The sequence below is a fragment of the Elgaria multicarinata genome, chromosome 8, assembly GCF_023053635.1.
Source record: "Elgaria multicarinata webbii isolate HBS135686 ecotype San Diego chromosome 8, rElgMul1.1.pri, whole genome shotgun sequence".
NCBI lineage: Eukaryota > Metazoa > Chordata > Lepidosauria > Squamata > Anguidae > Elgaria > Elgaria multicarinata.
This window is the reverse complement of record NC_086178.1, coordinates 85,075,173-85,098,072: the sequence shown is the minus strand read 5'-3', so window position 1 is coordinate 85,098,072 and position 22,900 is coordinate 85,075,173. Positions and strand designations below refer to the sequence as shown.

The 22,900-nt window shown below is 41.6% G+C and overlaps 1 protein-coding gene across 1 annotated transcript in view; it reads right to left on the bottom strand.

Moving 5' to 3' along the window:
• ANKRD22 (ankyrin repeat domain 22) overlaps positions 1-11,417 on the bottom strand; it is a 31,243-nt gene extending 19,826 nt beyond the window's left edge. Inside the window, exon 1 of the mRNA XM_063132950.1 lies at positions 11,157-11,417. Within this exon, the coding sequence (XP_062989020.1) occupies positions 11,157-11,177 (21 nt within the window). The 5' untranslated portion in view covers positions 11,178-11,417. The remainder of the gene's footprint in view (positions 1-11,156) is intronic.
• Between the last annotated feature and the right edge of the window lie 11,483 nt (positions 11,418-22,900).

Genomic DNA, 22,900 nt, shown 5'->3' with positions numbered 1-22,900 from the left:
AGTGGAGTTTACATCAGAATAGATATGAATTATTTCATCTACAAAATACTTGGCAACGGGATCCAAGGGTTCTAGCTGTAATCCCATACTAAGAAGAGCCCTTATCAGTTAGAAAAGCTCCACTGGATGGCACTCAGAGGATGCTGTAGTAATGGCAAGGTGCTTATTCTTCCCAGCTTCCACTACTGCTTTAAAGTGCTTTAAAGCACTTTATAACAGTTTTGACATGTTCAGCATACTTCTAGTATCTACTGCTAGGGCCATCTATGAATTCAAGAAACCAACCAGATTGTTTCTAGGACCACCAGTCATGCTGGCAATAAACTAGGGTGACCAAACCATCTGGTTTGGCCCAGACATGTCCAGAAATGGGAGGGGGGGCAAACCGGGTCCAGGGGGAAATCCCATTTTTCTCAAAATAGTCCAGGAAATGCACACTGGCCATCCCAGGCTTCAAACCGGGCCTATCCCTGGTCAACGTAGTGACATCAATGAAGAAGAAGCCCGGATGGAAGCCCGGAAGGGCCTTAAAGCACGTGTTTCTGAAACGCGGAAACGCGCACTTTAAGGTCTGCTCACATGGCGCTGGGGGAGGGGGGGCTGGAGGACACTTTCCTGGACTACTAGGAACGCATCCTCCAGCCCTCCCAGGGCCGATCTGGCCCTCTGCTGGGCTGGTGCAATCGCCAGCCCAGCAGCAGGAGGAGGAGGAGAAGAAGCAAGAGAAGAAGCAAGTAGCAGGTAAGACTTGCTTTGAGTGAATGGATGCATGTGCATGTTTGCAGTGTGTAGGGAGGGGCTGTAGTTTTCTGTGTGTGAGTTGGGTAGGGTGACCATATGAAAAGGAGGACAGGGCTCCTGTATCTTTAACAGTAATGTAGAAAAGGGAATTGCAGCAGGTGTCAATTGAAGTGGGTAAAATTCCCTCTTCATCACAACAGTTAAAGCTACACTAGCTATAGTAGAGTGGCCAGATACAAACGAGGGCAAGGTTTCTGCAGTTTTGGGTTTCTGCAGCTTTAACTGTGTTGATGAAGAGAGAATTTCACCCTCTTCAATTGACACCTGCTGAAATTCCCTTTTTTACATTACTGTTAAAGATACAGGAGCCCTGTCCTCCTTTTCATATGGTCACCCTAGAGTTGGGGGGATCATTTGGAGGTGATATTCTTATTAAATAATGCATTTTGAGCCATAGACCTTCCTCTCCAATTTGTCTGATATAATTGGCATGACGTATGTTTTGTAAAAATTGCTGATAATTGTTCATCCTTCTTAAAAATATATTTTTTAAATTAACAGGGTTGACATTATTATTATCATCATCATTTTAACAGCATTTAACAGCATATGCTGAGTTTCTTAACTGACCCCAGAATAGTTGTTTTAAATGGATATTATCTGTTTTTGTTTGTATTTCATGCTTTTTATGGTTTTAAATTTTGTATATTTCTTTTTAATATTCACTATTTTTAACCTTTGTAAACTGCCCAGAGAGCTTCAGCTGTGGGCTGGTATATAAATGTAAATGTAAATAATAATAATAATAATAATAATAATAATAATAATAATAATTTATCTCTCTTTTCATGCTTGTGGTGGTTTTTCTAGATGGTAAGAAGTGCCCTGAGGCACACAACCCCATAACAGTTGAATCAAACAATATTTATATCGAATTTCAAAACAGTGACATTTTATAATAATAACAATTATAAGGCAGTACAATCAAACAAATTAATAACATTAATTATACAGCAGTTCAATCAAACAACGTAGAATAGGGAATAAAAAATGACTCTTTATGCAATGTACAGACAAAACATGTGTATTCTTGTTGACAGTTCACTTTATTTAGTAAGCTTGTTTATTTAAGCAATCTTTATTCATTTACAGACTCTTAATGACTGTATATCTGAAGTAGCACGAAATGGGACGCTAATCCGGACTCCTGTTATTTTTGTGGTCAATGTAACATTTGGGAAGTCATTTTGACTCCCTATTCTACGTTGTTTGATTGAACCGCTTTATAATTGATGTTACTAATTTGCTTGATTGAACTGCATTTTTGTGGTCAATGTAATGTTTGGGAAGTCATTTTTGACTCCCTATTCTATGTTGTTTGATTGAACCACTGTATAATTGACGTTACTAATTTGTTTGATTGTACTGCCTTGTAATTATTATTATAAAATGTCACTGTTTTGAAATAAGATATAAATATTGTTTGATTCAACTGTTATGCGGTTGTGTGCCTAGGGGCACTCCTTACCATTTGTGATTACCAACTGCAGCCTTTTTCTAGATGACCATGATGGGCTTTGCCAAGTCATGCTGTCTTTTACTGATTCAGAAATTTCCTGACTATTGAACATGTTTTAAGTATGACTGCTTTCTGGATGTTGGCATGCATGTATTTTGGTAGACCTAATTTCTAAAGGTTGTTATGGAATAATTGTAACTTTTTTCCTGTTGCCATAGTTCTTTAACTTCCATAGCCAGTGGTGTATATTTTCCTCGCTTGTCCTCTTCCTTTTCTGCAACATTTTTGTCATTAGGTATTGCTATGTCAATGAGGTAGATGTGTTTTTCTTTGTTGTTTTTAACTGTTATGTCTGGTTGAAATTGAAACAAGCTAAGAGGTGCTAGCCTTTAGTCTGTTTTGTTCCATGGCTAATGTTTGCAGGGTAATAGTAGTTGATACTCTTTCTGAATGCTTGGTTGCTTGGTTGTTGTACTAGATTTTTCTGTACTTGTCAATTGCTTTATTTGTTCAATGGTAGCAGTATGCTGAATCTGTGAGTATGGATATGAGAAAGGTGATGGGGAAAGAATGTTAAACATTAGGAAAGGTGCGACTATGGTCATCCAGTGAAGGATTTGCAGTCAGAAAAGATATTTGTGGGAAGGGGAGACTGTATCACGCAGAGTATAGCAAAAGCTTCAAAGTACAGCAAAAGCTACAAAAGTAATAATGAGTGAAGTTAATTTCAGATACATTGAATGTCTCACTTATTCTTTATTCCAGTGATTTTAACATTAAGGTGTTACGTAGAACAGGTTTATGTGCTGTGAAATCAGACCTGTGACCAAGGTTATGTTTGGGTGGGCATGCCCCTTTGGGGGGCATGCCCCCTTGGGGGCTGGGCATGTTGGTGGGCATGCCCCTTTGGAGACTGGACATGTTGGTGGGCACGCCCCCTTGGGGACAGACATGTTGTCCTCATTTTTGGTTTCCAAAATATAGTCATCCTAAGTAAACTCCCCCCAAACCATCAGGAAACAACCACATCCATCTGGCTCTGGGAGCAATAGAATTGGCTCTGACCTGGTTGTGATCTGACGTCCATGGCAAGGGCACTGTTGTTAACAACTCCTGCACTCCAAAATCACTATTATCCTGCCTGGACCAGGACACCCAATCAAGGGAATGCCCTCCCACATGAGTGGGCCTTAAAAACCTCTGGGATATGCACCTGATTATCATGACAGCCCTGAAGTCCAGGGTCATTCCAAATAAGGGGACAGGCATGGATTTTAGAAGTAAAAACCTCAAGGTACCCATAACAAGTCCAGGGCCACTTCTAGCAGCAATGTCAGCTCCAAGCTTTTGAGGGCCCATGGGCAAGTCACCCTTAACAGACGCTTTCCCTTGCTGAGCTGACCTTCTCACCATAATTGTCACCATCTGTTATTGTTCCTCATCCTTTTTCTGATCATTGCTGCAACTTGCTTGTTGGACAGAGAGTATGTAGGCAGGGGGATCTATTGCTCCTTCACACTACCACTGTTGTCTGGGCCTGAACCAAAGGCAGATCAACAAGCAAATAGCCATGATGAAGGAGAGGTACGTAAGAAGTGCCATGCTGGATCAAGCCAACGGTGCATCTAGTCCAGCACTCTATTCACATAGTGGCCAACCAGCTGTCGACCAGGAACCAACAAAACAGGATACAGCGCAACAGCACCCTTCCAGCCGTGTTCCCCAGCAACTGATGCACACAGGCTTACTGCCTCGGATATTGGAGATAGCACACAACCATCAGGGCTAGTAGCCATTGACAACTCTAGGGGCTCGTGTCAACGGACCCTTTCTTGGGTCTGGTCCAAAACCACATCAGCCAGCTCAAGCAGAAAGTTTATTAGACAGCAGTGTGGGAGATAAATATCCACAGAATCCCTAATTTATTCTGATTGCCTAATACCAAGAGCAGGCATGTGGTTTTGTATTTTGATGTAAGGTGTCTTGGGAGTGGTTGGCTTATTTCAAAATTACTATATATATTTTTATTTTGGTGAAGGTTGGAAATCAATCATAAAAGCAATAAAAGCAATATGTTATTAAGGGTGGTATCCAATGTTAGTCCTATTTAAAGCAGGCCCTTTAAAATTACTAGGACCTAAGTTACACTAACAGTGATTACAGTCCTAAAGATTCGGCTACAGCATTTACCTTCTACCTAAAAGAGAGTTTATAGAATCAATAGGAGCTCAGGCCTCTGCATTCACTCAAATTGCTAAAAGATAAATAATTTCTGACAACAAAATCCAGGTATAACCCTGCTCTATATGGAAGCACTAGGACAAATTCACACGTGTTGTTCCATGAAGAACAACCTATAACTTTGATGAAGGGTTTACACACAGAATCCAATCTCTCATCCCATGTCTTAAAGTTGCAGACAATCACAAGCTGAATATAAGTCAGCAGTGCCGTGGCTAAAAAAAAGCAAATGCAATTTTAGGCTGGATCAACAGAAGTATAGTTTCAAAATCATGGGAAGTGATAATTCCTACTCTGCCATGGTCAGGCTTCACCTTGAATACTGTGTTCAGTTGTAGGCACCACACTTTAAGAAGGAGTCAATAAACTGAAATGAGTTTAGAGGAGGGCAACAGGGAAATTAAGTCCTACAGGGAAAGATTGAAGGGACTGGGTATGTTTAGCCTTGAGAAGAGAAGGCTGGAGGGGTGAGATGGATAGGATAGCACTTCTTCAAGCACCTAAAGTGTTGTCACAAAGAAGAGAACCACAGCCTGTTCTCTCATCCAAGACAGTAAGTCATGAAATTTGTTAATTGATAGCAAGAACTGCAACAGTTGCTGAAGTTGCTTAGTGAAAATATTTGAATATAGGTAAATTGCAGTACTCCTGCAAAAGTAAGCATTAAATAAAAACAGTTTACAATTTCATCTTTAAAAAGACCTGCACACCAGATAAACTGCCCTCTCTTTTTTTTTGGTGCCCCCCTCAAACTTTTTGGGTGGATATGGGCCTGTCAGCAATTAGCATCTGGATAGAGGACTGAACTAGGGATGGCCGAGCTCCCCCATGCCCAACTCATATGCTGCTTGCTAATGTCCTACCAGCCTCCACGAGTGCCCAACGAGTGGCATGAGTCATCCTGCTGTCCTGCATTTTTCACAAAATTGCAGGTAAGTTATTTATGGAAATTGTCATTTTTGTGCAAAATGGCATTTTCTGTAAATAAATTATCTGTGTTTTTGTACAAAATGTTGATTCGTGGGAAAGCAAGACATCATGAGCTTGCTCGACTTGGTGTGCATCAAGTTGGGCAAACTCTGAGATCTGTGAGCCGGGGTCTGTGGGGGCAAAGCTGGTGAAAAGTCATTGAGCTCGATCCCCAAACTGGATTCCTAGACTGGGCAGGCAGGCAGGTTACTTAGGTCATGTCTACACCAGACATTTATCCCTGGATTGTCCCAAGATCATCCCTGTGCTTGCAAATGACACATAGGGGATGCTGGGAGCAGGTAGGGATGATCCCTCCATTTTCTTGGGATAATCCTTAGGTGTAGGAAGGGCATCTATCACAGACCTGGTTCACACAATCACCACAGCCCACTATGGCTTATTTAAGTCATGACAAACCACAGTCCCCACAGGTGCCACACTGCATATTGAGGCTGCAGCTTGTTGTGTCATCTGAACCAAGGGGGCAGGAGTTGTTTGAGGGTTAACCAACTCTCAAGTAACCCATGACTTGTTGTAGGATGACTTGGGGGTTGTTTAATCCTCAAACAACCCCTGCTACCCAGGTTCAGATGACACAACAAATCATGGCAACTGCTCACCAGGAGATGAATAGTCAAAATGACTGTGTACATGCACCACAGCCCACCATGAGTTAAATAAGGCATGGTGGTCTGAGGTGATCATGCAGATTGTACAAACCAGACCAAATTCTTCCCTGCTATTGTGAATGTAATGTATTATTATTTAAATTATAGTAATTATTTCAAACTTAGCATAATACAATTTTAGAGATATCTTAATCCTCTTTTTCGGTGATGCATTTTCTCTTTTTTGGCCAACCGAATACTGATAGACATGTGCCTACCAATCTTATTCACCTGTTCTACACTTCAGTTCTACCACAGAATAGGACCCTCACCAATTTTAAATGGCTTTATAGCAATGGAGGCTATAGAAGCCCAACGGCTTTCTCTTTCAAACAGGTTTTTTTCAGTGGGTTGGACAACAGTTAGATTTTGTCAAGACATATTGCCATTCCTGCCTCCTCCTTTCTTCCTGCAGATCTGCTGTATAAAAATGAATAATATACTGACACAAAACAACTGTATTTTGTAGATTCCATCAAATTCAAGGCTGTATGCATTTAACAGCACTTAGAGGCAAGAAGGAAATTTCAAAAATGCTCATACCATCTAATTCATCAGTCTCAAACACCTGAAAGAGAATTGAAAAGGTGGAATTCTTGGTCTTTACAGAGACTGGGTTCACACAACACAATAACCCACACTCAATGGTTGAGTGTGAATTATTACCCATGATTTGTTGGTGGGTTGTGAAATGTGGGTTGTTTGTGGTAGCAACTAGGGATGTGCTCCGCTCCGATTAGGAGCGTAGAAGCAGTAGCGGATTGGCCTGCTCCGCCTTACCCAGAGGCGGAGTAGGAGCGGACCGTGGACCCCCTAGAAGCAAGGCGAAGAGAAGCGACCATTTTTCGGAGCTCCGAGTTCAGGCGGAGCGCTCCGGTCGCCATCTTGAAAACATTTCGCCATAGGATTGCATTGCGGCAAATAATCGCGCATAACTATTTTGTTTTTGAAGCTATCGCTCTGGAAATTCTTGTGCTCAGAGAGTCGTGGATGGGGGTCATTTTGAGACCACTCTCACCTCTCTGCGTGCTGTGGTTCACGTGCAATATTTTTTAAAAAATCGGGTCAACCGCGCGGCTCAAACTGCGTTTCGGCTTTTCGCCCATAGGATTGCATTGAGGGAAAGAATCGGGGATAACTGGGGGGGGGTTTAAGCTATCGTTCTGAAAATTCTTGTGCACAGAGAGTCGTGGATGGGGGTCATTTTGAGACCACTCTCAACTTTCTGCGTGCTGTGGTTCACGTGCAATATTTTTTTAAAAATCGGGTCAACCGCGCGGCTCAAACTGCGTTTCGGCTTTTCGCCCATAGGATTGCATTGAGGGAAAGAATCGGGGATAACTGGGGGGGGTTTAAGCTATCGTTCTGAAAATTCTTGTGCACAGAGAGTCGTGGATGGGGGTCATTTTGAGACCACTCTCAACTTTCTGCATCGTACGGGTCGCGGGCTAGAAGTTTTTAAAAAATCGGCGGGAAAAATACCTTTTTCAAAGGGCTGAGGGGCAGAGTCAGCTCCCGGTCATGATGATCCCAAAGTTGGAGGAGGGCATAGGCAAAACAGGTAACTTGGGATTCTGGGAAACTTCTCTTTCTTCATCTGAACGGGCTTTTCCCCGTGTTTTTTAACACAGTAGCCCCACCAAATGCACAAACACAACCTGAAATCATATACTAAGCCAAGAATAAGAGATAGAAACACAGCACTGCTCCCCACCCTAACCTTGGTGAACAACTGAATCGATGTGGTGCAAGGGGATGAGCTCCCCTAGGGCATCTCATCGTGGACGTGCCCCCACTCTCTCCTGCACTGGAAGGCCATAGAGCCTTCCAAAGAGAGTAAAACGGTGGAGCAATGCCTATCATGAGTTGAAGTGAATGGTCACTTTTCAGTGGTAGAGCAATGCCTGTTATGAGTTGAAGTGAGCGTTTTACTTCTTCTCAGAGCTGTTGGTGGCTGTCATTGTCTTGAACTGGCAGCTACTTCCCCCTCCCCCAGGCACGTCCCCCTATTGCTGGTAAAAGACAGATATAGCCTTTTTAAAAAAATTCTTCTTGCTGTTTATTGAGCAACACTGCTTCTTTTAATTCCACCCCTCCTTTGTTTATTGATTGATTTATTCCATTTTATATGCATTACTGGCTTATCATTGGCTCACTTCCTTATGCCCCCAGAAATGCCAGCTGCATGCCTGCCTGCCTTCCCTCCCTCCTCCCCTGCCCACCTCGCAGGGATGTTGTGTGTGGGGTGCCCGATTTTCAAAAATTCACCAAAAATCAGGGGATGATGGGATTGCTTTGAAACTTGGCATGCGTGTGTATATCCCCATGAGGTGTCATGGTGCCAAACATGAGGTTTCTAACTTTCACAGAAAAAAAGTTGTATAATTTTTTAGCTTTCAATGCAAGCCTATGGGGGGGGGGAAACGGAGCTCCGGATCCGGATCCGGAGCTCCGGGCGGAGCGGAGCGGAAGGGGGCGGAGCGGGGGCGGGGCGGAGCGGCCCGATCCGAAAAATGGCGGATCTGCAAGTGAAGCGGAGCGGGGGGTCCGTGCACACCCCTAGTAGCAACTCCATTCAGAGTACATAACCCCCAGTTCAACAACAACCATGGTTCAATGACAACCCATATTCAACCCATACTCAAGCCCTGAGTGGGGTTATCATGTTGTCTGAACCCTGCATTTCATTATTCTAAGCCAATTTGGATTCTAGAATGTAAGAAGATTTTTTTTAACATTGGGGGCTGACAAATGTTGGGCAATGTCTTTCAGTGCACAATTATAACCCTGCAAACTGCAATAGTAATTACAAAGTCCTGAAATGATTATGGTGCATATAAGTCAATGAATAGAACATAATTGGCTCTCCTCAGGGCATCTGAAAATGTCGAAAAGGATGTCGGAGAAGAATGTGTTGGGTTAGAATTTTTTGCTGTTCTCTTGCAGAAAAGGGATGAGGATGGAAATGCATCATCATCGTCATCATCATATTCAGCCTTTTGGAGTAACATAACTCTTCTTTAATCTAACGGACTGGTGAATACATATTTTCAAATTGGAAAGGGTGAAGTTGAGATGGTGGGTGCTGTAGAGACAGCCATTTTTGGCTCATTTTCTCTCTGAACTCTCAGTTCAAACTGGTCATAATAAGACTACCAAAAATTTCCAGCTGTATTAGAGCTGGATTATAACCAATCATTATAAAAACCATAAAACATTAAGAACCAATGCCTATGTTTTCTTGTTTTCCCTTTAACTGCCTGTCTTTTTCCTTTTGTGCCTTGTCTTGTTAGTTTGTAAGTCTAGGGGCCGGGACTGCCTTGTTTTTATTGACTTGGAAATCACCCTGGGAGCCTTTCCAGCTGAAGAATAGGTTATAAACACTTTAAATAAATAAAGGTTCATGGTTTAGTGCTGACATGCCTGTTCTTGTATATGTTTAATGGCCTGCTCTTCATTATATTTAAAATTAAAATCACATTAAAAACCCAGCTTATTTTATGAACATTTACTGTGATTGTTTTGGGTTTTTTTTTTTAGGGTGACCATATGAAAAGGAGGACAGGGCTGCTGTATCTTTAACAGTTGTATTGAAAAGGGAATTTCAGCAGGTGTCATTTGTATATATGGAGAACCTGGTGAAATTTCCTCTTAATCACAACAGTTAAAGCTGCAGGTGCCCTGCCTCTTTTAAATCTGGTCACAGTATAGCTGCAGTATAGCTCCTGCAGCTTTAACTGTTGTGATGAAGAGGAAATTTCACCAGGTGTGACATGCATACAAATGACACCTGCTGAAATTCCCTTTTCTATGCAACTGTTAAAGATACAGGAGTCCTGTCCTCCTTTTCATTTGGTCACCCTAGTTACAGTAACATATTATCTGAAACACATGGTCTTCTTTCTATACATGTGAAACTTCACTAGATATTATACACCTCCAAAACACACTGTAAAATAATTTATTTTGCATTTCAACAAAGTGAGTGAGTTAAACAAAGAATACAGTGGCAGAGTTTGTACAACACGTTAATCAACAGTTGTTTCTCATTCTGTTCCTATTACACACACACACCCAGTTGATTAGCATGTCGTCCGAACTCAGCCAGTGACTAGATTAAAGTGTCAGAGACTCAAATCACTTTTTGAGATGGAATGCAGTCCAACCAGACCTGTTTATAGGCCCATGTGTGTGAGCAAATGCACCAGAATTGCCTCCTTCCTATTCACGTCTAACAACCATTCACATTCCCACACAGACAGTTGTAATAATGACATTTTTAGATGTAGGGACAGGCTTTTCTTCATCACTACAATAGTGCTATGACAAAAAGCTATTGGGTGGCTGGTTTTTGTTTTAAATATGTTGTTTTTCTCTATACTTTGGGGTTCACTCAACCCTTGTTTTTCAGTGACCCATTTTGGCTCCAGTCCTATCTGCACTCAACAGCCCAAATTCTCTATTAGGATTAATTTATATAAATTTAGATGGACAATTATATAGAAAGTTACACATTTGCTTACATTTATGATTTACTGCAGAACCATTTTTTCTTTTAGTAAGGGCAAATATTTGGCAGCATGTTCCATTAACTCATAATACAATTTCCAACTTCAAAGATATAAACTTTAGGTCAATAAGGAATCTGATGTGAAATGGGAATAAGCAAAAAAGACAAGGACTTTTTGTCATTCCCCACCCCCCTTTCATTAACAAATAACTGCAGAAACACCTCGGTTTAGGATACTGGAAAAAATACCCTTTTCACATTTAACCTGCAACTATCCTTCAATTCACATTCACGACTCTCATTTAATTCACAGTATGGTGAACACTTGAGTATTCCACTTACTAGTAACACACCTCATCCCAGAGATCATATTTTAAAAGTACATTTTAGATCTGATAAGGGTGTTTGAACTGTATTTTTTTAATCCTTTGAACCAAGTAGGAATGAATTCCATACATAATATTTGCTGCTGTAGGGAGTAGTCTTGGAAAAGTTGGCTACATACCTGTGAATATAGTATCCCCATGACTTTCCTTTGGATTCTGGCTGGAATCCTTGCTCCTTGTTCAATTGGCAGGCCCTTGACTTTGTATTGCCCTTCGATTTGTTTAAATGTGATTTTTTTAAAAATCTAATTTGCAAAGCCCTTCAGTTGCGTGCTCTGAAAGACTTCAGGGTTGTTCACTTTCTCCAAGTGCTTCCTGTGTTCACTGTAAGGACTTTCATAATCACGCATGCTGAGAACCAATGGCATTTTCACAGGCCCAGCCCAGTGAGACAGAGGTGAGTGTCGGTTAACTGAAGGCTCTCACAACTTAGTACAAGTTACAACAGAGAGAGGCTTGGCTCACTATGTCAGTGTAGCAACATAAATTAGAAGTTACCTTAAAGGAAACTGTCATAAAAGCAGGAAGAGATCAACCGAGAGACTTGTCCAGGGTATTTGTATTGTTGTTGATGATGATGTTGTTGTAAAAAAGGCTAACTGGCAATGGGAATGAAACGTAAAACCAGAAATAGCAGAATTATTACATTACTGTCCTAACATGAAAATTTCAATGGTCTGTAACAGATTAGGATGATGCTCCATATTTATTTATGTTGCTGTTGTTTTTGTTGTTGCAAGTTATAATTGTATTACTACATTGTATTACATATGTATTTTAACAATATGTAAACTGCTTTGAGATTTTATTCTATTAAGCAGTACATAAATATTAATAAATAAAATAAATAGTATGCTGGCAGCTACAGACAGAACATCATACAGATGGAGAACAAGACAAAGCACACCTGGCAATTATTAGGGCATGTCAAGGAAAACACCCAGTGAACGGTGCTGCCTTTAGCACCAGGGGTTTTATTTTTAGCCCACCCATCTGTTCTAAATCAGCCTTCCCCAACCTGGTGCCCTCCTGATGCATCAGCTGTGTGATGGTGGGAGTTAAGCCTCAACAACACACCAGGAGGAAGGCTGCTCTAAACATTGCAGGCAATTTCAGTTTGACATTTCTTCGTGAGTCACACAGTTTTGTTGTTTCTTTCACTGAGGGACTGGCACAGAGTGATAAATCATCAGTAATATTACAAAGGATTTATGGAACTTGCAAAACTAGTTCAGCAGCCCTGCCCTACTCCTACTCCATATGTTAGCCCCGGGGTCTTTGATCTTCTTTTGAGCCTGGGCCTAGTGATATTATTAGCATATTTCTTTGATTCTAAGACACTTTCCCCCCCCAAATAAACATCTCTAAAAACGGGGTGCATCTTAGAATCGCAGGTGCATTTATTATTTCTTAGAATCAAAGCTTTTTTTCTATTGGTGGTACTGAAATTAGTGTGCATCTTACAATCGATGGCGTCTTAGAATCGAAGAAATACGGTATATACACATGCTTGGCAGCAGTTTTCTTAATATAACACATTTTAATGTTATTTTTACTAGTATATGCATTTTGAGTCCACCTTTTTCCAACATATGCATTTTTGTACACATTTTTGTTTTTACTGGGTCACTCCATTGCAAAATTCGGAGAAGTAAAATTGTTGATGGATAACTGAGTTTCAGTTTGTATAACTGGTCCTAAATCAGGTGCAAATGTCTCCTCCATCCCTATGAACAGTCCTCATTCACCATTAGTTCGTTTTGATCATGTCACCCCGCTTTTAAAGTCCCTCCACTGGCTTCCTAACTCTTATAGAATCCAATACAAGCTGCTGCTTCTTACTTTTAAAACCTGTCATAATCTGGCTCCTCCCGACCTTTCATCCCTTATTTCATCACCCTGCTCATGCCCTCGGCTCCAATAACACCATGTCTCTTACCTGCCCAAGAGTTTCCACATCTCTCACTCATCTTCGACCATTCTCGCTTGCTGCCCCCTATGCCTGGAATTCTCTTCCAGTGCATTTGCGGACCACAGCGTCAATTTGTTTTTAAATCTCACTTGAAAACATTTCCTTTCTCGAAAGCATTTTAACCGTTGCGTGGTCATATTGGTATTAGTTTTAATGTCCCCTACCCCTATTGGTTTTTCCCCTCCCTCCCCTGTCTGTTACGGTGATATTAGTTTATAAGCCATATGGCAGATTGTGTTATTTTGTTTTATTCTGTACAGCACCATGAAAATGGATGGCGCTTTATAAATAAATATTATTAATAATAATAATAATAATAGTTCCTAATAATCATTTGGAAGGTGGTCACCTCACCTTCCATCTAGCCAAGCCAATTGGCAGCTACATCCTATGCTTAACTGCACAGTCAACACTACTGCCTGATGGACCCAGCCAAGACTGGCCCTCCCATTAATTGATGGGAGCTGATTTGGGCTGTTATAAAAGGGCAGCAATTGTTATTTTATTATTATTGTATGTTTACTGCCAGGAAGGTGTAGAGGTGCTTGTGAGATTCCCCACCCGCTTGGATGCCACAGTAACTCGGCTGGTCTTGGGCACTATGTACACTGATTATGGAGGGAGGAGAATTGCAGAGGAGGGGACACCATTTGCTGCTGTGCCACAGGTAACAAAATGTCTGCATTACCCCGTATCTACCTGTCATTGCAGCACTATTGCAGCTATGGGAGGCTTGTAAATCTTTGCTCCCTCCCTCAGTGCCACTTGTGCCTGCCACTGGGCACTTGAAATGGTGAGAAAGATCTGACTGCAGCTGAGACTGTTGGGAAATGTAGTTCTAAGACATTCTAAGAACTACATTCTAAGACCCATCACAACCAGGCTTCCATGCTGGTTTTGACAATTATGAAGAGGAAAGACAATTCACTGGATATCTTTTCTAAATGGGAGTAATTCAGAAATTATTCTGATAAAAGTAGAATGGGATTCGAACAGTGACTGGTGACACACAAATTGGTCATGGTTGTCAGCACTGGCCAGTCAAATGAAGAATTAAGCTAAGCAAACTTTGGACATTGTACTTCTTAAGGGAAACCTTGGCCACAGCTAGACCTAGGGTTTATCCTGGGATCATCCCTGCCTGAACACTGGATCCCCTGTGTGTCACCTAGATGAACAGGTTTGACCCCTGGACGATCCAGGGATAAACCTTAGGTCTAGCTATGGCCCTAGATTATCCTACCAAATCTAAAGTAGCTGGAATATTTTGATGAGTCACATCGTTTTACATTCATACCAAAATCCTATGGAGCAAAGTGGCTCTGCTATAAGATTTAGGCTATGTTTTCCACATATACCTTTAATAAAGCAGTGTGCAATTATCCAGTTTTATTCAGCTTAAATGGTCACGTTTATAAAAATAAATAAATAAAAGTTTCTTTTCACCAAGTAAAGCCCTATTTTCCCAAGCATTTTTAGCATTCCAGTTTTTAGCTCTGCTGCTTTAAATCTGCTATTGCATTTTAAATCTCTGCACTGCTACTAGGTTTTATTCTGGTTGCACTTTTATACTGCAGTTTTAAGCCATTATATTTTATGCTGTATTTTGTGGTTTTAATTTTTGTGAAGCATCCAGAGAGCTTTGGCTATTGGGCAGTATAGAAATAAAATTAAATAAATAATAAATAAATTTTACAGAATCACAGAAATTGCACTTGTGTTCCAAAACTCTGGCCACCAGCTTTCTTTCTTTTCTATTATTATTATTATTATTATTATTATTATTATTATTATTATTATTATTATTTTCTTACCTGCCTCTCCCTCTGGATCGAGGTGGGGAACAACATTAAATACAATATAATACATAAAACTAGTTAAAAGAGCATAACATGGCACAGGCCTCAAACCGTGGCTGTGGTTTCAAAGATGTTTCTGGGTGAGTGGGATTGCAGGAATGAAATCTGGGGTGCATTGCCATCACATTTCTACAGCAACTGCCTATTCCTGGTGCCATTTTCCTAAAAACGAAGCTATTGTTTTGTTCCATCCGGCTTTTAATGGATTAATTTGCTCTCTGGGTTTCTTTTAAAGATGGCTTTGTTTTGTTCTGTTTTTATGAGACTATTTTAAAGTTGCATATTGCCCTGGGGACCCTTTGGGGCAGAAAAGTAATTAATAACGGACCATAATATTTGGTTCAGACCCCAATATGGCAATTTGGAAAACAGGCCACATCTGCTTTGATCACTTCAGAGGTTGCCCGATTTGACTCAAATCTGGGAATCCTGAAGCTTCATGACTCCCCATTGACTACCATTGCAAAATCAACAAACAGCTATAAACCTTTTGACAGAAATGCATGAAATTTCCAAGCATAGTGACCCCTTCTGTGGGTATGAAGCACATAAACATGCTTTGGGGTTATTTTATAATGAAAAGTGGGTAATAATGTTCATAAATAAATTCATTTATAAATATGAGCAACCCATGGCCCACAGGCTGCATGTTGCTCTCTGAAGCCTCCTGTGCAGCTAAAGATGTGAAGACTGGGGGTGTGGGGAACAGAAAAATTCAGAGGAAATGTATTCCCCCCTCCCAAATTTCCCTAGAATCCATGGAGAAAAATGGAGGTTGCATTTGTTTGGTTGTTTCCTCTTTTTTTCTGGAGGGGTTTCCAGGCCTTCATATCTCTATGTGTGTCTCATGGCACCAGCCCATTGCTGAAACTAACCCTCCTGAATTTCCCCTTTGTGCTGCTGCTACTCCTGCTACCATTATAATTGTGCTAGAAAAAGGGGTGCATATAGGCGACTCTCTCTGCATGCTTCCACCCCCCACCCCACCCCCCAGGACAATCACATTCTCAACAGCCTACCAAACAACTCTTTGGCAAGCTGTCAGAAGCAAACTGTGGAAGAGTCATACAAAATAAAATATACCATAAGTGTTCAATATGGCAGAGGAAGAGAGGGATCAGTCTAGTGCATGGGGATAAACCCAGAGAGTTTGGAAACATTGCCAGCCCATTCAGTTCGTTTCTTCCACCTTAGATTGACACAGCATTTTCTGTTGGCTCCAATCCAGGATTCAAATTATTGTTTATTTCAAGTTTTGGCAACACTAAGAGGCTGATGGGGATACAGTGCATGAGGTAGTTGGATAACATGTAGTTGTGGCCTAGATCCTACTTGCCTTGAAACTTACTTTCAAGCAAAAACAAATGTAGAATTTTAGCCTTATTTATTTACAGTATTTTGATCCCGCACCCTAACCCAAAAGGCTCCTGGAGTGCCTTTCATATAATCAGTAAAACAGAACAGTCCCTGCCCACACATGGGAAAGAGAATGGGGAAGGAAAAGGAAAAGATTAAGTCTTTCAGCAGGGGTGATGGAATAGCCCCACTTCCCTCTCTCAGCTCCTTCTGTACAGCCACCTAGGATGGCTGCTGGTGTTGACAGCTGAGGGAGAAGGAATCTTCGTGGAGATGGTCTTCAGCAGGGCTGCTGAAATGGCTTCTGCCTCTCATCTCCCTGATTTCAGCCTGCTTACAGAGCTTCTCTAAATGAGCGATTTATAGCACACTCATGACTGTCCACTCACAGAAGTTTGCAGGTTCATTTCACAACATCATCAGCATCCAGGGCCCCTCCTGTGCTATCCCCTGGAATATTTAGGGTTGTGGGGGGGGGGGTTTGCAGGTTAAAAAACAAAACAGAAATAATGTGGGAATATCCAGGAAATAGCACCTAGTGTGTAATCTCAGCGCTGCACTATAATTACACCACCAGATGGCGATGTCTCAGTAAAATCAATTGAGGAAGCGAACAGAGGAAGTATTCATTTTCAAATCACGTGACTGCTGGAGCCAGTCACATCCAAGAATGAAAGCAAATGCAGGTAGCCATGGTTAGGCAGCACATTTAAAAAAAATGTAGAGAAGCCCAGAGTCTTATCTACATTTAACCTAGAAGTAATTCCCATCAATTTCAGCTTTCTGTTCTAAGTATGATTAGGATTGCAGCCTTATAGCATATTCCTAACCAGGTTTACTCAGAAATAAATCTCTCTCCATTCTCCAAATAACACCCTGATCTCATACAGAATTAGTTGTGCCTTCACCTATCGAAGTAAATGCCCAACTCTACATATTACCAAATTTTAATGTAGTATAGGGTGACTATATTTGGGAAACCAAAAAAGAGGACACCTAGTGTGTGTGTGGTGAAGCAGCTTTCTGAGTCCTGCAGAAAGTACGTTATTCCCCCGCCACCTTAAAGAACCCGATTGGAGTGGAGGAGGGGAAAGGATTTCATTCTGCACCACCACCATCCACTCCAGTTGGGGCCTTTTCTATAACGTCCACGAATGACCCACTTTCCCCTTTAAGACCTCAATTGGAGCTCGGGGTGGGGGAATGATGTGCCTCAAGAAAGCATGTCATTCCCTCCTGCCATGCTAATGGCAGCCTTAAAGGGGAAGGTGTGTCATTCCAGGACATTATTGAAAATTATAGAAAATCCCCCCTGACACCATGGAAAGAACAAAAATCAGGACAAATCCGGGGAAATCCTGACAGTTGGTCACCCTAGTGTAGTAGAACTGCAGCCTTGAGATTTCAGATCTTCTACAGAACCATGGTTTAAACACACCCACCAACCACTTGCTGCTAAGGGTTAGCAGCCTAACCATGGCTTAGGCCGTAGCTAGACCTAAGGTTTATCCCAGGATCATCCCGGGTTCATCCCTGCCTGAGTGCTGGATGCCCTGTGTGGCACTTAGATGAACAGGTTTGACCCCAGGACAATCCTGGGATAAACCTTAGGTCTAGCTACGGTCTCAGTGTGTTGTCTGAACAGGCCCAAAGTAAAATTTTAAACAAAATTGAAAATTCATCCTCAAGAGGGGCATTGAAGGAATGTTGGGGAAAGCTAATCGGTTTTTTTGTTTTGTTTTGTTTTTTAATGAGACTGTCAATATTTCTCAGGAAAATTCTACATAGCCATTATTTCTCATTTCAGTAGGGTTGTGAACTGACTGGGAACAATAGTCTGACCTCTTCTGTGCCTTTAACAGCTGACTGATCTGCAGAAATCAGCATACAGCTTCTCCACATTTAACAAAAATCCTGCAGCCTTCCTGGGCTTTGTCTTCCAGAGTCTTGACAGGTTTCATGATTATTAGCACAACACACACACATTCCCCATCTTGTTTTTGCCAGGTCCTTCCCATATGTTTCAGTTATACTACCAGCAGATGGTGGTGTTTTATTATGAGCTTTCAGTTTATTACAACATTCTCAGGATTTTATAAAAAGTTGGATTCCTGTTTGAAAATGGTGGGAGAGGCATCAGAGGTTGACGATGTCATGAGGACCTGTAAACAACCGTGAGTGTGCAATCACGAGCATGCAATTTATCAGCTGCTAATGTCTTCAAAGATAACTGTTAGAAAAGAGAAAAAGCCAGTAAAACATTTCCAACTCTACTTCTCAGCAGCCAAGTGCAGTTAGTGTATATGTAAGGTTGCTACCTTGTTTTGTTTTTTACAGATCTATCAATTCCCTGTATTAAACAGCTGTCTGACACACAAAAGATTCTCAGGCAAAGGCTTCCCCTCCCCCATGACACAGAGAGAAATGGTGGGGAAAGCTTTACCTTCTTAATTTCTGTGCTATTGAATGCAGGGCCAGTAAAAAGTTTTAAAAGGTACTGAAATCCAGACCATATAATATTGTTTCAAGTTATCCCTTTGGCAAGATAATATTCCTACTTAGAAGACATTGTGGGGGTGCAGTAATAGGGACCCCAGTGTTAGTCCCAACTCCCATGGATCACTCTAAAATCACTGTCAATCCCAAGAAATTTCTGCTTTGAGCAGCACCCATCCTTGTGATACATTCTAGTACATTTGAAATAACTTAGAAGAAAGATGGCCTGATCTGCTGACATCATTAGGGCATGAACCATGATGGCTCAAGTGGCCAATTGGCATGACCTTGCAGAGTTAAATCCCAACCAGGTGGGTTTCAGGGTCTCTAGGGGTACTGGTTGTCAGTCCAAGGGGGCAGAGGGAAGTAGCATGATCCAGTGCAAAGTGGCAATGGCGTGCAACAGGTCAAGTTCCAAAGACAACAACCAATGCTCCAAAGGCCCAGGGGTCCAGTACAGGCAGGCAGGCGGCCAAGTTTTGAAGCAGGAAAAATGAGGACAAGCTTTCAGGAGTCAGTAAGGAACTACTCTGACTCACAAATTGCTCAGAGTGGCAACAGTGTCCTCTATTGACCCTTCAGATTACATGATCTGGTTGATATACTTCTGATAAGTTGCAGTACACCTTCCAGCCATTGTTAGGGTGGTGCTGCTGAATGGCAAGGATAAGGGGCAAAAAACTCCTGTAAGCTGCACCGATAGCACAGAGGTTGAGGTGTATGGGTCTCGCTATCACGTTCCTTAGTCGAAACATGCTAGCACCTCAGACCAAACTACCAGGGAAGGTTCCAGAGGAACTAGGATAATCCCAATATTTTCATAAGAAGAATGTACTCCTTCCTCTCCACAGCAAGTCACCTCTACATTGCAAATGTGCCACTCATCGCTTAGAATTCATGTCTTTAAAAAACATATTTTCCTTTCCTTTCCTTTTTTTTTTGTCTGTAGTGCCACATGCAGTCATGGAGAAAGAAGGCAAAGCATTTTAGAGGGAGGGAGAAGTTTCTCTAACTCTTCTTTTAGTTTCCAGTACAAAAAAATTATACATTAGCACCTGATGTTTAGCTGAGAAATAATTTGTCATTTGGGAATGTCTAGATCTGAAGTAGGTATGGGAAGTGCATATGCATTACTTGTGTGTAGGATACTCACACATAGCCACAGGAGTGGGGCTGCGCTCCTAGCCTCATCTCTAACATAATGTGTCTGGACTAGCTCTACCCCAAATCTCCCACACTGAGCATGGAGGTCTGACTAGGAAGTCCTACGCAAAGCAGCTGCTCACACTTTGAGGTTCCATGTGATTTGGATTCCTTGCTATTGTGGGTGTCCACATGGTGTGGAGCCCATCATGCTAGCAGCTGCTTACCCATAGACTTCCTATTCAGACCTCTGTGTTCAATACGGGATATTGGGGGCAAGGCCAGGAGTGTAGCCCTGAGCCTGCATTTATGTGTGAATGTCCTTTACATGCATAATGCCTGCATAGGACCACAGTCACCTCCACATCTACCAAGTGATGGATCGTTGCACAAGTATGTAGCATGTCAAGTTTGCAGACTGCCTTTTACCATGCAAAGGGAAAGACACAATTCTAAGGCATGTATAGCTATTTAGAGCTAGATCACATTTTTCCATAACAAAACCAGGAAGTAAAATATTAGCCAATGCAGATTTCCTGAAAATGACAATAAGAAGTGCTGGTGCAGAAATGACCTTAACAGGCACACCATTCTGAAGCTACTCCTGATCATGCTATGCAGAACAGAGAAAAAGCAACCCACAACAAAAAATTGGGACTCATCACAAATGATGCAAAAACTTAATATTAGTGTTGGGAAGAAAATTTCTCTCACATTTCTTTACCCAGCCTCATGCAAATTAATAGAAAAATTGCTTTCAAAAAGAAATCCAATAATGAAGAAATTTTGGAGAAATTATTCTGGGATGGGCTTGGGTTTCTTGGCCTTACCTTACTTTGGAGATGGCTGACAATTGTGTGCAAGTGTCCTGTTTTTCATTGTACAATCATCTCTCCTGCAGCCTGTAGCCTCCTCAGCTTCCTACCGTTCAATTAAAGCCCTGAGGAAGACAGCATGAGGTAGTTCCTCCCACAGGGTCTTTTCAGATCAGGAAGTACAACCAGCCTATGAGTCTAGCAGAGATTAGGTAAACTCAAAACACCACACACAATTACCCTGAGAATGAGGCAGAACAATGGAAGCCTCTTTCATGGGGGAAGAAAATTTCAGGAAATTGGAGGACGGATTTTGTCTCAGCACTAACTCTAGCTCTTCCCTGCAGCTACAAAGAACACACACATTAGTGTTGCGTTGGATGCAAAATAGGGGTCAGTCTGACAGCACAGTTAATGCTGTTGCAGCACCAAAAACAACAACCCTAAACCTTTATGAGAAAAGAAAGAAGTTGTGCTACAAGTTGTGCTGCCAATGGGGAACCCTACCTATGAGGAACTGTTGAGAATTTCTCTCCCCCCCTGGAGAAATTCAGTGGAAATGTCTCCCAAACTGATCTCCCCACAAATAAGGTGGAGAATTTTGAGAGATCCTTTGTGCACAACTCATTAATATATATATTTATACCAAGCTGCCCTGTACTGACAAATTAATCATTTGATATGGCCATTAGTAGTATTTGAAGTTCCTATTAATGGATTTTTTCTTCTGATGATTTGATGAAAAATGGAAAATAAACTTTATATTACCACAAGAACAGCATAAATGTTCCCTCCAGCATCTATGTGCCTTAATATTTTGCCCATCCTGCAGGCAAGAACTTGAAATGATAAGGAGTAAATTAGAATACAACTAAAGTAGTTTGAAAGAAGCTGGACTTACTGTGGTGTACATTATTATTATTATTATTATTATTATTATTATTATTAGAACATTTTTGTAGCGCCACCTCACCAATTCTAGCACCATGGCGCTTTACAATAGTACATAAAACAATTACCATTAAAAACCCTCAACCCGCATTAAAATTCAAACCACCCTTTCCCCAAACTCTTGTGTGGTTATTTTCTTTGTCCAAGCATTGCCTCTGGTCAAATGGTTTTTTGAAACAACACAAATACATGAACAACTTGTTTACCAGGGTCAAAAGTGAAATGTGTCTGCAGTATAAGCAGTGATACCTCTTTCAAACCATCTTCAACATATTTAAAATATATCACCTGCCTTTAAACCTAATTTAAACATCTGTATAGGGCACACTTCAAAGTGCTATGACTGATTGATCAGGGTCTAAATATTCCTAAAAGATCAAGGGAAAGGAACCTCTTGTGCAAGCACTGAGTCATTACTGACTCTTGGAGGGACGCCAGCTTTCGCTGACGTTTTCTTGGCAGGCCTTATAGCGGGGTGGTTTGCCGTTGCCTTCCCCGGCCACGATTACCGTTCCCCCAGCTAGCTGGGTACTCATTTTACCGACCTCGGGAGGATGGAAGGCTGAGTCGACCCAAGCCGGCTGCCTGAAACCAGCTTCCGCTGGGATCGAACTCAGGCCGTGGGGAGAGTTTCGGCTGCAGAAACTGCTGCTTTACTGCTCTGCGCCATCAAAGCCTGCAGGTTGGCTAGCCCTCCCAGTGTGTCATGTGGTCTCCTCCTTTGTAGTTTGTCTATGAACAGTGGGATTAGTGTGGGTGTTTTGCCTTCAGCCTGGTTCCTGAGATTTGTAGTTTACTGGGAGCTATCCAGCTATGGGAGGTTTCTGAATCTCAGCAAAACCTCTTAGCTGCTCAGCTAATGCAGGCTCAGGAAAATCTATAGTTGATCTTGCTTTTCCATTTTATGCTAAATCTAAAATCTAATGAGATGGGGGCATTTTGAAGTTGTCTGACTTTTATACCCCTTTTCTCTCAGATTCTACCATAAATATGTACTGTATTTGTTTGTACATATCTGGACTGGTTCTGGACTGGTTGTACTTTGCATGCATATTACACCCCCTTTGCCTATGGATGGCTAAGCCACTGATTGTCTTTTTGATCTTCTCTAAGGCAGCTAGAATGACACATAAAGGTAAAAAGTGGGAATAAATGTCATGAGCATAGGTTCAGTCCCTTAGGGAACAAGCCTTTGCAGGTTTAGATAGGGAAAAAATGCCCCCAAAACTCCCAGCATTCTCCAACTAACTTGACTGGCTGAGGGATGATGG